This window comes from Cyprinus carpio, unplaced genomic scaffold, assembly GCF_018340385.1.
Source record: "Cyprinus carpio isolate SPL01 unplaced genomic scaffold, ASM1834038v1 S000000283, whole genome shotgun sequence".
Lineage (NCBI taxonomy): Eukaryota > Metazoa > Chordata > Actinopteri > Cypriniformes > Cyprinidae > Cyprinus > Cyprinus carpio.
In genome coordinates this window covers 4,746-18,172 of record NW_024873031.1, presented here as the reverse complement: position 1 = coordinate 18,172, position 13,427 = coordinate 4,746, and the positions used below count along the sequence as shown (strand labels likewise).

Genomic DNA, 13,427 nt, shown 5'->3' with positions numbered 1-13,427 from the left:
TTTCAGCAAAACCATTAAGCATTAAAACAAGGATGAACAGCAAATTCAACGTCAGCATGCAAAAAACATGCTGTTTGACTCAAAAACCTAAAGTTAACGATATTTGTGTGACAGTTGCTAACTTTACCAACAATTGAAAAAAAATAAAATAAAAATGTTTATTACAAGTTTTGACTTCCATATCAACGGTAACAAAGCTGACAATGTCAACAATGAGCTACACTTTCAGAGTAAATAAGGACTGGAGATCACCACTTCAGCTTTCGGGAGGGACAACCTGCAACAAATCAATCATTAATATTGTGAATATTTTTCCATTTTTATTTGAATGGAACCAAAGGCTGTAGTAACATTTAGAGGAGGCTACCTTTCTTGTCGCTCGTCTTGCTGCGTTGTCGTGGAAGAGTGAAGTCAAAGGGGAAAAAGGCGACGACGACGATGATTCCAGGAGTCTTCAAAACCTCTTCAAGTTTCACCTGCTCCTGATTCTCCTGCGGTGTGAAAGAAAGTAATCCGTCATTATGTATAGCTTCCTAATTAAAATGGACAAATCTGGTGAAAATGTGCTGTAAATGGTAGGCTATATTTGGTTCTCTTTGCTTTCTCCAAAATATAAACACTTTTCAGTTGAGAATACAGGACATTTGGTGGATAAAGTATTATTTACAAATAGCTACCCAGTGCATAAACTTCTACCTTACTAAACTATTAATAAGCAGCAAATTGGGAGTTTATTGAGGCAAAACTCATAGTTCATTTAGTTAATAGTGAGAATTGGACCTTAAAAAGAAAGTGTGACCAAATATACATAAAGTTAATATAAAACTTCTAAATAAATGAACCTATGAAGTAAGTAAAAAGAGTTCCAAGCCCTTATTTGTGGAAAGTCCCTGTGACTTACATCAGATGGGCTTTGTTGCAGCCTGGTTTTGAGTTTTGGTGTGTTTCGGCTGTGCTTCTCCTTCTCTCTCTCCTCCTTCTGTTGAAGCACAGCACTGCGAGTGGCTCTGTACTCGAGAGCGAAGTCACTGGACCGTCTTACCAACACCTCTGCACTCGTCTCTCTCACCATGGTACGCGAACCCAGGAACAGCAGGAACGAGTGGAATCTGAATGCAAGGAAAAATAAAACAAATTAACATGAGCACTGCGATGTCCTTGCACATTTCATGATATTTTATATATTAAGTGTTACACTTATTGGTAGCTGCAAGTGTGGTATGAAATGGTATTAAATAAATTAACTATCTTGAGCCTACCAGTCAAGAATTTTGACAAACTTGATTTAATGTTTATGACCATAAAATTGTTTCTAAAGTTCACTCAAATGCTTTAAATTAGTTTTGTAGACTTTTCATGTGGTTCAACGCAATAAGCTATCGCCTGTTGTGGGATTTTTTGTTAACTGACTCATTTTACCTGTTGATGACTCTGCGGGTGAACGGCTCGGAGCACCTTCAGTCTCTCCTCACAGTCCTTCAGGAACTGTGTAAGCCTCTGATGGAGCGCTGCCTCTTCACCAGCTTCCTCTTTTCTTCCTCCACATTTCTTCTTCTTCCCATCCTTCTCAAGTAGTCGGAGTTGATCCCAGCATGCTTTGCAAAGCGATTCAAGCTGCGAGAGGTTCAGCTGCACTTGTGTGTAGTCACACTAGCCGCCAGCGTGTGGAGTTATATCAGAGACAGGAAGAGAGGGATAAAGACAAGGAAAGGAAACACAGTCACTAGGAAAGATGTTCAAAACAAAAACATGATACAAATTAACTGGACATCATCCCAACACCTGCCTGAATTAACTCATGATGCATCTCCTCATGCAGTATTTTAACCATTTGCATTTTTAGAATTCTAATAAAGTAAACAAAACTACAGTATATAAATAATAAAAATAATTATAAAGTGAGCTTGTTGATTGTCGTCACAGCCATTTTTATAGCATGACTAAAACAAAACTTAGGCTATTTAAAAAATGAACACTTGTACTTATATTAGCGTGATAAAAATTACATTAAATTACTATATGAAGTGTAATTTAATAATTTCAGTTTAATTGTTTGGCCTCACATCCCATTACATTAGGAAAGGGCGGGGTTTATGACCTATACTGGGTCCAGCCACCTGGGGGCGATCAAAACGCTTTGGCTTCACTTTATTTTTGTCATCATTTTGATAAGCTGGCAAAGATAAATTTTATGTATAAGTGCTGTCAAAACGATTAAGTCGCATCCACAAAAGTTTTCGTTTACATGATATATGTGTGCATACTGTGTGTGTGTGTGTACACACACACACGCATGTATATATTTAAGAAAATATGTTTATATATAAAATATATTTATATATAATATAAAATATAAGAATATAAATATATAAATGTATATACATGTAAATATTTTAAAAATATATACTGTATGTTTGTGTATCTATCTATCTATCTATCTATCTATATATATATCTAATATATATATTATATATATATATATATATATATATCATTACTTTAAATACATTCTCAAAAAGCTTAAAAACCTTACTTTAAATACATTCTAAAAAACCTTAAAAACCACTAATTTTTATACAACTTAAAAAAAATAAAGCTGCAATTTCAACAATGTTTGAACACAACTGTAGTTAAAATAAAAAGCAAGAGTGCAGCATATTTGAAACATTTGCAATGCCTTCTGTTTTTAATAGTAGGCCATATTCTATGCACATGAAAAAATAATTTATAGTAAGGCCTACTATTAGTGTTTTTGAATCATACTATAGTAAAGTGTATCATATTGTAGGCTATATAGTGTTGTATCTACAACACTTTGTTAATAAATGCTACAGCATACTGTAGTATTAACTATAGTGAACTGATAACCTGTATTAAATACTGAATTATACTTTAGTATAATATACCCTATAGTTGTAGAAAACTTAGTATTGGGGGTAAAGTAATTTGATTATATTACTATAATTGTTATATTACCACAGCAACTACAGAATTACCACAAAAAAATCAATCCAAGTACTTTACTGTAGTGTGTATAAATTAATATACACTCTCAGAGAGAAAAAAAAAAAAAAAAAAAGGTACAAAAGTTGTCACTGGGATAGTACCTTTCAAAAGGCACACCTTTGTGTCCATAAAGGTACCATAAAGGTACATATTAGTACCTAAAAGGTACTATCTTTTTTTTTTTTTTTCTGAGAGTGTAGTATTTTTTTCATGTAGGTATTGCACAAAACATACATAGCCTCATACCTTGCTGGCTTTTGTGACAGCAGTGATGTCGGTGTACAGATCAGAGGATTGTGGGTAAAGCTGGAGCAATAACACACAAACGTGATGAAGCAGAGGCTGCCGGCCGTGTGTGTCTCTCACCTGAGAGAGTTTGCCCAGGTAACTCAACTCAAACCCCTTCGCCTGTGAAAAACACACACCATCATGCAACACGCGGGACGGGTGTGACTACACACGTTTACACACTCATCCTCACCTTACAGCCGTTCAGAAAGTTGCCGACGGCCAGCACAGTCGCAAGTATGCAGCGAAACGTCTGATTGGCCGCCAGCTGCTCCATGGCAAGCTTCAGATGGAAGAGCGGCTCTGCGATTTCCTGTTTAGATGCATAAGCAAAGCTCAAAAACAAACACTACAAATGACCAGACATGACAGAAAACAGCAGCTCAGTTCTCTCGCCATCAGTTCAGTTATTTATCTTAGCTTATGATTTCATTCAAATAATGTGAATAAAATCAGTTTCCCGGTACAGATTTGACTCATACAATGAACCTGAGATCATGAGAATACCTAACTATTTTACAAGGTGGTGTTTTTTTATTAATTTGTATAAAGTGATTTTAATGGAAAATAATAATAATAATAATAATAATAATAATAATAATAATAATAATAGTGTTGGATTTACTTTGAAACGATTATCTATCAGTCATTGCTACTAAGTTTCAAATAAATTAACTTTTTTTTTTTTTTCCTCGAAAGACCGGAATAGTATTTTCTTGTAAAGCAAATTTCAAAAACATAAAATAGTTTTGCAAAGAGAGTGTTTTGGAAATTTTTTTTTTTTTTTTTTTTTTTCCAACCTTTGAGACTAAGGGTATGTTTTCATGATAACAATGTACTAAAAATGGATTTTTAAAAGGTTTCACATACAGATGACAATGTTGTCAAAACAATCCCTGTTCCCAGTGCATCCCAGGCCAGTAGTTGGCGATGTCACTCTGTAAAGATCACTACTCACCTGCACATATACACACGGGCGTAATTTCCTATGGGGACAGGGGGGGCATGTCCCCCCACTTTTCAAAATCCCCGTTCGTGTCCCCCCACTTTCAAATTAGTTTGTTATTATTTTTTTTAACCGCGCGCCGTCATCGTCACGGAGCAGCAGGACCGAACAGAACAGACATCCTGCCTGTCTGTGTCGATGCGCGCGTCCGCGTACAGGCAGGGACGTCTCGTGCACACATAGTGTAAGCGCACTGAAAGTTCTACTGAGCAGCCGGTATCGCAGTCAGTCATGAAACGCCAGCAACAGATGACTTTAATGTCTTCATGGATGAAAAAAAAGAAAGGAGATGTGAGTTGGTTGATTCAGTAAATTAGCTCAGGTCAGGGTAATCAAAATGTCTGTCTACTTATTTTTTTAAAGTCTATGGTCTACACCTGTTGATGAGCTAACGTTAACATACACTGTTGCTAGGTAACTTCAGACCGTTAGCTAGCTAACCTAAACATTTAATGTTGCCTACATTCTGTGTCCACTTTAAACAGCAGCGTTTTCTGTCAGCAATGTATGACAAGCAGACTCTGGCTGCTGTTATAGGCCTACTCAACTCATTATACTCAGATGCAGAAATAAAATAAGTCTTAATAATAAATGTTTTTCTAAACTTGAGCTATTGTTGTTCACTTACAATATTTGTTCATTTAAAATTTAAGTTAATTTGTAAAAATTGATTTACTTGTTCAAAGAAAAGGCTTAATGTCGAGCTAGCCTGAGTTAGCCTATATTTTATATAGTGTTATGGTTATGTGGTGAGCCTGAGTATAGTTTTACACACATCAGCCCAGTCTAGTCTGTAAAGTTATTGATACGCAGTCAGGGTTTTTTTTTACACATTAATCTGAAAATGAATGTGGCACAGGCACACCCAGTTTTTAAAATGTACATCCAGAGACTCTTGTCCTGGCTATGTGGACTCAATATGATCATAACTCAGTTGTTTTCATATCAGAGCACAGATGAGGTGGAGCTGCTTCAGAACAGAGAGGGTGAGATAGGGAAAAGCAGTAGCAGCACAACGTTACAGGTAGGTTATGTGCTGTATGAAAGGCCAGGTGATTTTGATTTGTTGGTGATAAAAGGGAAGAAGTGTACATGATAAATAGTGAATATAGTTTGAATATTATCAAATTAAATGTTCTTCTTGTAGGAGCCAAATTGCGTGTTATTTGTTTAGAATATTTTTTTAACATGGTCACATCATCAGATGGGTGTGGTTTCATATTATTTACCTGCTCACTTGTGTGGTGGGAGAGAAACAGAATCAGGCCCTGATATTTTTCTGTTGACTGTTATAATATAGTTTCAGTTGTGATGAACGTTTTGTTTATTTTTTTTTATGCCATGCTTTCATATCAGAGAACAGATGAGGTGAAGCTGCTTAAAGATAGGGAGGGTGAGACAGGGAGAAGTAGCTCAGAGTTGCAGGTATGTGCTGTGTCAAGGGTCAGGTAATTAATTTTAATTATGTCATGTCAGAAACAGGCTAGCACATTTTCATATTTCATAGGTGAGACAGGGAACAGGCGCAAGCAAAGAAGTGCAGGTAGGCAGGCAGGATGCTGAAACCCAACCATGCTAACCCGAAGCTCATTGCAATGCAGCAGCTCACCAACAAAACGCTAAGGTTCCAAGAAAAGTGGTACCCGTGAATTTCCTTGGGCTTCACTACAGTTCAGGAGTCAATGGAATCCTATGTTTTTTCTGTGCTCAAGCTTTTGGGCATGAAAAATCAAATTTGGCCAAGAATGCAGATCCAACATTTGTCAAAACTGGTTTCCGAAACTGGAAAAAGGCAACTCAAAAATTTGCAGAACATGTCCAAAGCAATGCACACAAAGTTGCTGTCACTACCCACTGCCAAAAAACAAAACCAGTAGATGTCCAGTTATCTTCAGCCAAAGCTGCACAGCAACAGGAATCAAGACGGTGTCTCCTGAAAATTGCAGGCTCTGTACAGCTCTTGGCACGCCAGGGAGCTGCTCTTAGGGGCCATGAAGCTGAAGAGGGTAACTTAAACCAATTACTGAAAGTAAGATGTGAAGATGACCCTGGCTTAGAGAAATGGCTGTCAACAAGAAAACATGATTACACATCCCCCAAAAACCAAGAATGAAATTTTAAATCTATTTGCAAACAGCATAATTAGGGAAATCATTAGCTCAATTCACATGCTGCCTCTCCTCCAATATTCCATTATTATTGATGGAACACAGGACATTGAAGGAACTGAACAGGAAGCCATATGTGTAAGGTATGTAGACCATGATTTGGTCCCTCACGAGGTCTTCTTGGGGTTTTACGAAGTCTCATGCACTACTGGAGAAAACCTAGCAAAAAGTTGCCACAGATGTGTTGTTGCGCTTGAATCTTCCACTGTCTGGTCTGCGTGGACAGACATATGATGGAGCAGCGAACATGTCAGGCAACAGAAAGGGAGCACAGGCCAGGATAAGGGAGATGCAGCCACTGGCTTTGTTTGTACACTGTGGCGCCCACTGTGCAAATCTGGTCACCCAGGCTGCTTGTACAGCATCATCACTGACATCTGATGCCCTGGATTGGGTCCACAAGCTTGGCTGTCTGTACAAAATGTCAGGCAAATACAAAACAAAATTTGTGAATATTGCAGCTGCAGCATCTGGGACAGTTAGCAACCTGCAACCCTTGTGTCAAACAAGATGGACGACCAGGACTCCAACAATCTGGTCTGTGCTACGTCAGTACGAGTCCGTGCTACTCAGCTTAGAGGACATGGCCCAAACAGATGCCTCAAACACTGGTGTGACAGCAAGAGGGCTACTGGAGAGGTTTGGAAAAGGTACCACAGTTTTAGGGCTCATGATGGCCACTGAAGTAATTCAAGAGTTGGAGTGCCTTAACTGCACACTGCAGAAGCGAACAGAAACAGTGTCTGGTATGATCTCTGCAGCAGATTGTGTAAGGACCACCCTGAGGGCAAAGAGAACTGAGGAGAAGTTCCAGGAGATATATAGCCATGCAACAGAGATGATTACCAAGCTAAATATTGAGCCCATAACCATGCCCCACACATCCGCCGTCCCACCAAAACGCTTCATTGGTAATGTCACTACTGCACTCACACCTACAACACCAGAAGAACCTACAGAGCTGATTTCTTCAAGGTGCTGGATACTGTGGACATCCAGCTGAAGCAGAGGTTTTGATCAGGGTAGTCTGAAAACACTGACGAAGCTGGAGGAAGCCCTCCTAACTGGGGATGTAGACACTGCTGTGGTGGACCAGTATCCTGAATTAAACGAAAGGTCACTGAAGGTGCAGCTGAACATGTTTAAGCTCCAATACTCATACACAACCACTTCAGAGGCCGCAACTATTCTGAGGAAGCAGTTGCCTGAAGTCCGTGGACTTTTCAACCAAATTGAAGCACTTGTTCGACTACTTATGGTTGTTCCTACTGCCTCTGCGGAAGCAGAGAGGAGCTTCAGTGCTCTGAGGAGGTTGAAGACCTGGCTGAGAAGCACAATGTTGCAGATTCGCATTAACAATGTAGCAGTCTGTCACATCCACAAAGAAATGCTGGATAAAGTCAGCAAGGAAAACATTTGCCAGGAGTTCATCATGGCAAATGACTACAGGAAGCATGTGTTTGGTTCTTACATGTGAGGAGACAGGACAGTATAGAAGGTTGAATAGTTAGTATATGGAGAAATGGGATTGAATTGATAGATGGAGGACAATGAAAAAAATATCTTTATATTAAAGTTACATGTTTGTTTTTATGTTTGTGAGATTGTGTTTCAATTTTGCATCTTGTGTAACAAATAATCTTGTGTACCTGCGGTTTGGTGGATGTGTCTCTGACAAATGTCAGATTTAACAGTTAGTTTGAAATAAAAGTTTGTTTAACAGTGGAAATTGTGTTTCACATTATTTAAATTATATTCACACACAAAACGTGAAAATTTTTAGTGAAAGTTTTTGACTTTATAAAATGAGTCTCTCAAGTCTTGGCTATTTCAACAATAAATAAGTAAGACATCTTTTTCTTATACATAGTAGCCTATTATTCTTTTTGGCAGAATTTATCATATAAACAACTTAATTATTTCCTGGATTTTGTATCACCATAGTCCCTAACTGTATGTAAATGGAGGAAATGGGGATTCAAATCGAAAAAATTTTTCCCCATTTTGTGTCCCCCCCCACTTCTCAAACCAAAGTTACACCCTTGCATATACACATTCCTAACGAGCCTATAGTGTTTTATATTATGGCACTTCCAGTTTGGGGAAGTTCTACTAAAAAAGACAAATCATTTCAAATCATAACATGGCCCTCTAAATAATCCTTATCCGTAATTTTGACTGAATGGTCTGTATGTTTTTATTTTCAATTTTCAAAAGTTAACAGAAGAATGTTACGTATGGTATGCTAATGTGATATAACAATGATATCTATAGAATAGCTCCGAAGTTTGTTATTATAGGGTTGGTAGGAAACTGCTGTGAAAGTGTCAGGTCAGTTTCAGCTTTGCTGTGAGTTTGCACTGATAAAAGAAATGTAAGTCCTCTCTCTCACTCTCTCCAGTGTGTCGTGGTCCAGAGTGAAGGCCCAGAGCTGCAGTCTGGCACTCAGATGAGGAACGCTGCCCAGGGTCAGGAGACACTGCTCTGCGGGGCCCAGAGGTGACCGCGGGGCCTGAGCTTTCGCCTCCTTTATCAGATTCAGCTCCTCTTCAGTGGGAACCAGCATCTGTAACCTCTGAGCCACAATAATGTCAGTGAACACTCATGCTTTCCGTTCACTGTTGCTATAATTTGTCACATGTGTTAATGAAGGGTTGTAGTCATACATATATAACAGCTCTGTGGGGAACACACCTGGATGTCTTCTCGGTCCAGTACAGTGTTGTCCATGCTGTATATGGCAGGAGGAAGCAGGTGAACCGGCGGCAGACTGCTCAGAGCTATAGTGATGATGTTACTGCGCTTCACACACAAAACAGACACACACGGCTGCTTCTGCTGCAGGGATACACAGACAAAAAGAGTTGCTTGTTTTCTGTTTGATAAAGTATACTATTTTATGGAAGCCCATTTCAGCCACGTATGGAAAAATAATCATGTTTTGGTAATACTGTAATTATTAATTTAGGTGTCATAAATATGAGCTGTAATGGTCAAAGTTTTACTTTAAATGTCATAATCGTGACAAAAGTAGCAGTTCTGGCGTTAAAGTCTAAACTGTGACATACTAAGTCAAAATTATGAAAAAGGGCAAATATTTCATAATTTCAACTTTTAAAGTCATAATTTCAAACTTTTATCTCATAATTTACATTTTATCCAGGACTCCCTGGGAGTAGAGATGTTATCTCAATAGTCTATCCTGGTAAACTAAATGATAAATAAATAAATAAATAAATAAATAAATAAATAAATAAAATACAATTTTGACTTTTTATCTCATAATTATGATTTTGTCATAATTTCAACTTTTAAAGTCATAGTTCTGACTTTTCATCTCCTAATTACAACTGTCATAATTTTGACTTTAAATTCACAATGTTGACTTTTTTTTATTATAATTTTTCTTCTCGTAGTATGTCATGATTTAGACTTTTAAAATCTTGATTTCAACTTTTAAAAGTCATCTTTTCGACTTTGTGTTTCATAATTATGATTTTGTCATAGTTTTGATTTTTCATCTAATGATCCCGATTTTGAAGTCATAATTATAACTTGCGTAAGCATGAGTTCTTTTTTGGGGGGCTTCCATTCTGTTGCGGTGTCAGCGACAGTTCTGATCATTGCTGGAATATCATCAGACAAAATGATTCTCTGATGTACGGTAATCTTTACTGACACATAAGGATTTAACAGGAACGTTTTATTGGGGCAGCGATGTTAATGTGGTCCAGCGGCTGTTTACTAGCGCATTAAGCATTGAAGTCCTACCTGTCGTGCCCCCATCAGACTGCAGAGGGCGCTGCTGTTGCTGCTTTTGCTCTCAAACAGGTATTCCAGTCTATTGGTGTCTAGCTGAACCGGCTCCAGACCGGCCCAGATCGACTGAAGCCCAAAGCGGCCCACTCTCGGCAAAGACTGCAGACTCAACAGCGCGCTCCAGTGGAGCCTCAGAGTACGACAGCCTGACGGCCGCGGCGACTCACATGCTACAGAGAGGGGCGGGGCCAAAGGGGGAGGAGGCGGGGGGACGGGTGTGGCTGCAATCTGATTGGCCGAAGTTTGGGAGGAGTCTTCATCAGTGCTGTCCAGCTCAAGATCCTCATCATCCCACAGGTCGGAGAAGTCAAGGGCGTTGAGGCGGAGCAGAGGGGCGTGTTTTACGAGGGAGGACCAAGAGGTGTCGAGAAGAGAAGATTCGGCTTCTTTCATTGGATATTCTTGGTGATTTACTCTTGAAGCACTTGAGGAAAGTAAATGCAAGTGCAAAAAGATGCGTGCGTGGTAAACCTTGTTCTCTCCCTTCTCCAAATAAACACAATGAGCAAATATCCAGCCTGAATATACTTCGGAGTTTAACAGAAATGGTTTACCTCATTAAAAATGACCAGTGTCCATTCGTAGTTGCATCATGACCTCCTCCACCGTTTTGCTGTAGCAAGATTTCCACAAATGACCAAAAATGAAGAACCATATGTCTTCACGTACTTCAAAACAAAGATAATCCCTTCACAGCACCATCAAGGACATGCAGAAGAACATGCAGTGCACTGTTTATACGGTGGTTTTTCTAATGATGCAGCTCCTCTGAGAATCTCCACTGTAGCTTCAGGTGTACGATTCAGTCTACATCGAGTTTGAACTTCTACAGCATCTGTGTGATGGCTCACACTGAAGAGCTTGTCTATGTTATCAAGAGCACCAGAGGATCTCAGATGTTCTCTCACACTCGGTTGAGGTTTGCATCCTTCAGAGCCGATTCTGCAGTATTTCAGAAGCTGTCCAGTGAATGCGGTTCTACAAGAAGCCAAATGCTGTAGAGTCCTTTTGTGAGAGAGAGACGTGACACTGACACTCTGTCTGCGTCCCAGACATTATGAGGGGTGTTTTAGACAGAAAAGAGTGTGTTTGTTTGGGCGTTTATTTGAGCTGCGCCCTTTCCCTTAATTTCCTTATCTCTCCAGCATCTCCTGTTTATATCGCTGCTTCTGTACACACAGCTTCACTATCTCTGTCTCCACCCTTGCGCTCTCTTTCAGTCTCTCCCGTACTTTCCCAGGTTATAATGGCATCCTCCTTATTCTTTTGAGAGTCAGACCATGCTGGGACCGGGACTGCATATGCTTTTTGATCCTACAGTCTAACACTATTACTGCTGCTCATACATGATGGTTAAGGATCTAAACAATCCTCTAAGTATTAAAGTTCAGTTAATGATTCTTTAAATCATGTGCATGTTCATCTGCTGGACCATAAACAGGTGAAACAATCCTACAGATGCACATGCACTGGAAGTTGCTTGCTATCTGCCAAAATATGAAGTGTTTTCTTAAAAGTCAACTAAATAAACTAAAAGCAGTGAAGAACTCAATTCAAGCAGCTTTAAGAACTGAACAGCCTGGTTGTGTGAAACTAATGCATAGCACTTTTCCAGTTCAGCTCATGTAAACACATCCAGAAGTCTTTGCAGTTTGATTTCATGCTATTTTTGAGACAACATGGCTCTTTTATATGTTTGTTTGTGTAGTATATTCAAGTACTTGCCAGCACTTAGCAACCATTTGGATTGACGTTGTGAAAATGTGCTTTTATCTGCAACCATTATATTATTATTATTATTATTATTATTATTTACTTTATTTTACTGCAGTAAAAGGACATTTGTAACACAGACACATATGTATTTTTAACATCAATGTTGTTATCATTACAACGATAAAAAAATAAATCTGGAAAAAAAAAATTAGATGAAAAACTTACTTAAATGAAAATTAGAAGTCCTTAAAGGATTAAAACTAAAACTGAAATAAAATGAAAGCAAAACTATATAAAAATGACAATAGCAAAAAACAAAATCACTAAAACTAATAAATGAAAACCAAACATATAAAATAAAAGCTAATTCAAAATATTCATACACACCATAAGAGTTGATAAATAATAATAAAAAAGAGCATTGAAAGGCACAGTACAGCCTTTCTGTGGATTTTCTGTTATTTCACAATCACTGGGCTGTTAAACTAATTACGTCTCATGTGGCTCTGTCTCCAAAAGCTGTTTATGTTTGTTTGTAGAGCCGGGGGAAGTGATTGGTATCACAGGGGCTGGATGCTGTCCATAATAGTGTTTTAATTGATGCTTTTAATTAGCTCGAGAGGGCATCCCAGACTTCAGTCAGATGGGAATGACCACTGATTAGAATCAGTGAGACGTTATTCATCATGATGTGGACTCTAGCAGTTATGTTTTGATGTGTTTGAGATATTTGATGTGTAATATATATATATATATATTGAAAGTTATAATACCATTATTCAAAATGAAGGAGTTGTGAGGAGAGAAGTTGTGAGAGTTACACATTTTCCAAGCGAGAAGAGCTTGCTGATAAAATCTGGATAATTTAGAAATATTATAATGCATGTTAACACTGCACTGAAACTTTTTAAAAATGTTTTATTTATTCAATGCCACAAGAACAAGAGGTATAACACATATAATCAAATTAACATTAGCTCGCAGAGAGAGAGAGAAAGAATGCTTTGAGCATTACAAGGTTTCAGTGTTTTTTTTTTGTTTTGTTTTTTTGTTTTTTTAAGAGATTTATACATTTAATTTAAAGATATTTATAAAATGTGAAACTCTTGGTCTACATTGAGCCCACTTCTTCTTATGTATAAACAATTCTCCTAGCAAAATTAAACAAATGTATAATATGTTGTTCTTTACAATTCAAATTCGGTTTTCTGTATAAAAAAGTACATCAAATATGCAAATTTCTATCATACACTCCATTTTTATGTTAATAAACCTATACAAATCCAAATCCTTCCAAAATAATCCTGAGTAAATACAAAAAAGAAAGGGAAAAAAGTAAATTTTTCTTGACCACAAAATTCACAGGTGGCCTATACGAAATATTAAGCTCAAATCTTTCCAAAACATGCTTAGCAGGATAAATT

General features: G+C 37.9%; 1 protein-coding gene across 1 annotated transcript; it reads right to left on the bottom strand.

Moving 5' to 3' along the window:
• Positions 1–1,025: 1,025 nt before the first annotated feature.
• On the bottom strand, positions 1,026–11,959 carry LOC109069480 (FH1/FH2 domain-containing protein 1-like). Its single transcript, XM_042753898.1, has 7 exons — positions 10,240–11,959; positions 9,163–9,306; positions 8,861–9,043; positions 3,488–3,607; positions 3,253–3,414; positions 1,420–1,650; positions 1,026–1,109 (listed from the first exon to the last, which is right to left on the bottom strand). The coding sequence occupies exons 1-7, from the start codon at positions 10,678–10,680 to the stop codon at positions 1,026–1,028; spliced, it is 1,365 nt and encodes a 454-aa protein (XP_042609832.1). The 5' UTR covers positions 10,681–11,959.
• Between the last annotated feature and the right edge of the window lie 1,468 nt (positions 11,960–13,427).

Bases quoted from the DNA above. Each gene is read 5' to 3' on its own strand.
- LOC109069480 (XM_042753898.1), bottom strand. From the start codon at position 10,680: ATGAAAGAAGCCGAATCTTCTCTTCTCGACACCTCTTGGTCCTCCCTC. The intron at 3,608-8,860 runs GTGAGAGAGAGG...GCATCTAAACAG, and splicing joins ACCACGACACACTGGAGAGA to GAAATCGCAGAGCCGCTCTT. The intron at 1,110-1,419 runs GTAAAATGAGTC...CCTTGCATTCAG, and splicing joins ACCCGCAGAGTCATCAACAG to ATTCCACTCGTTCCTGCTGT.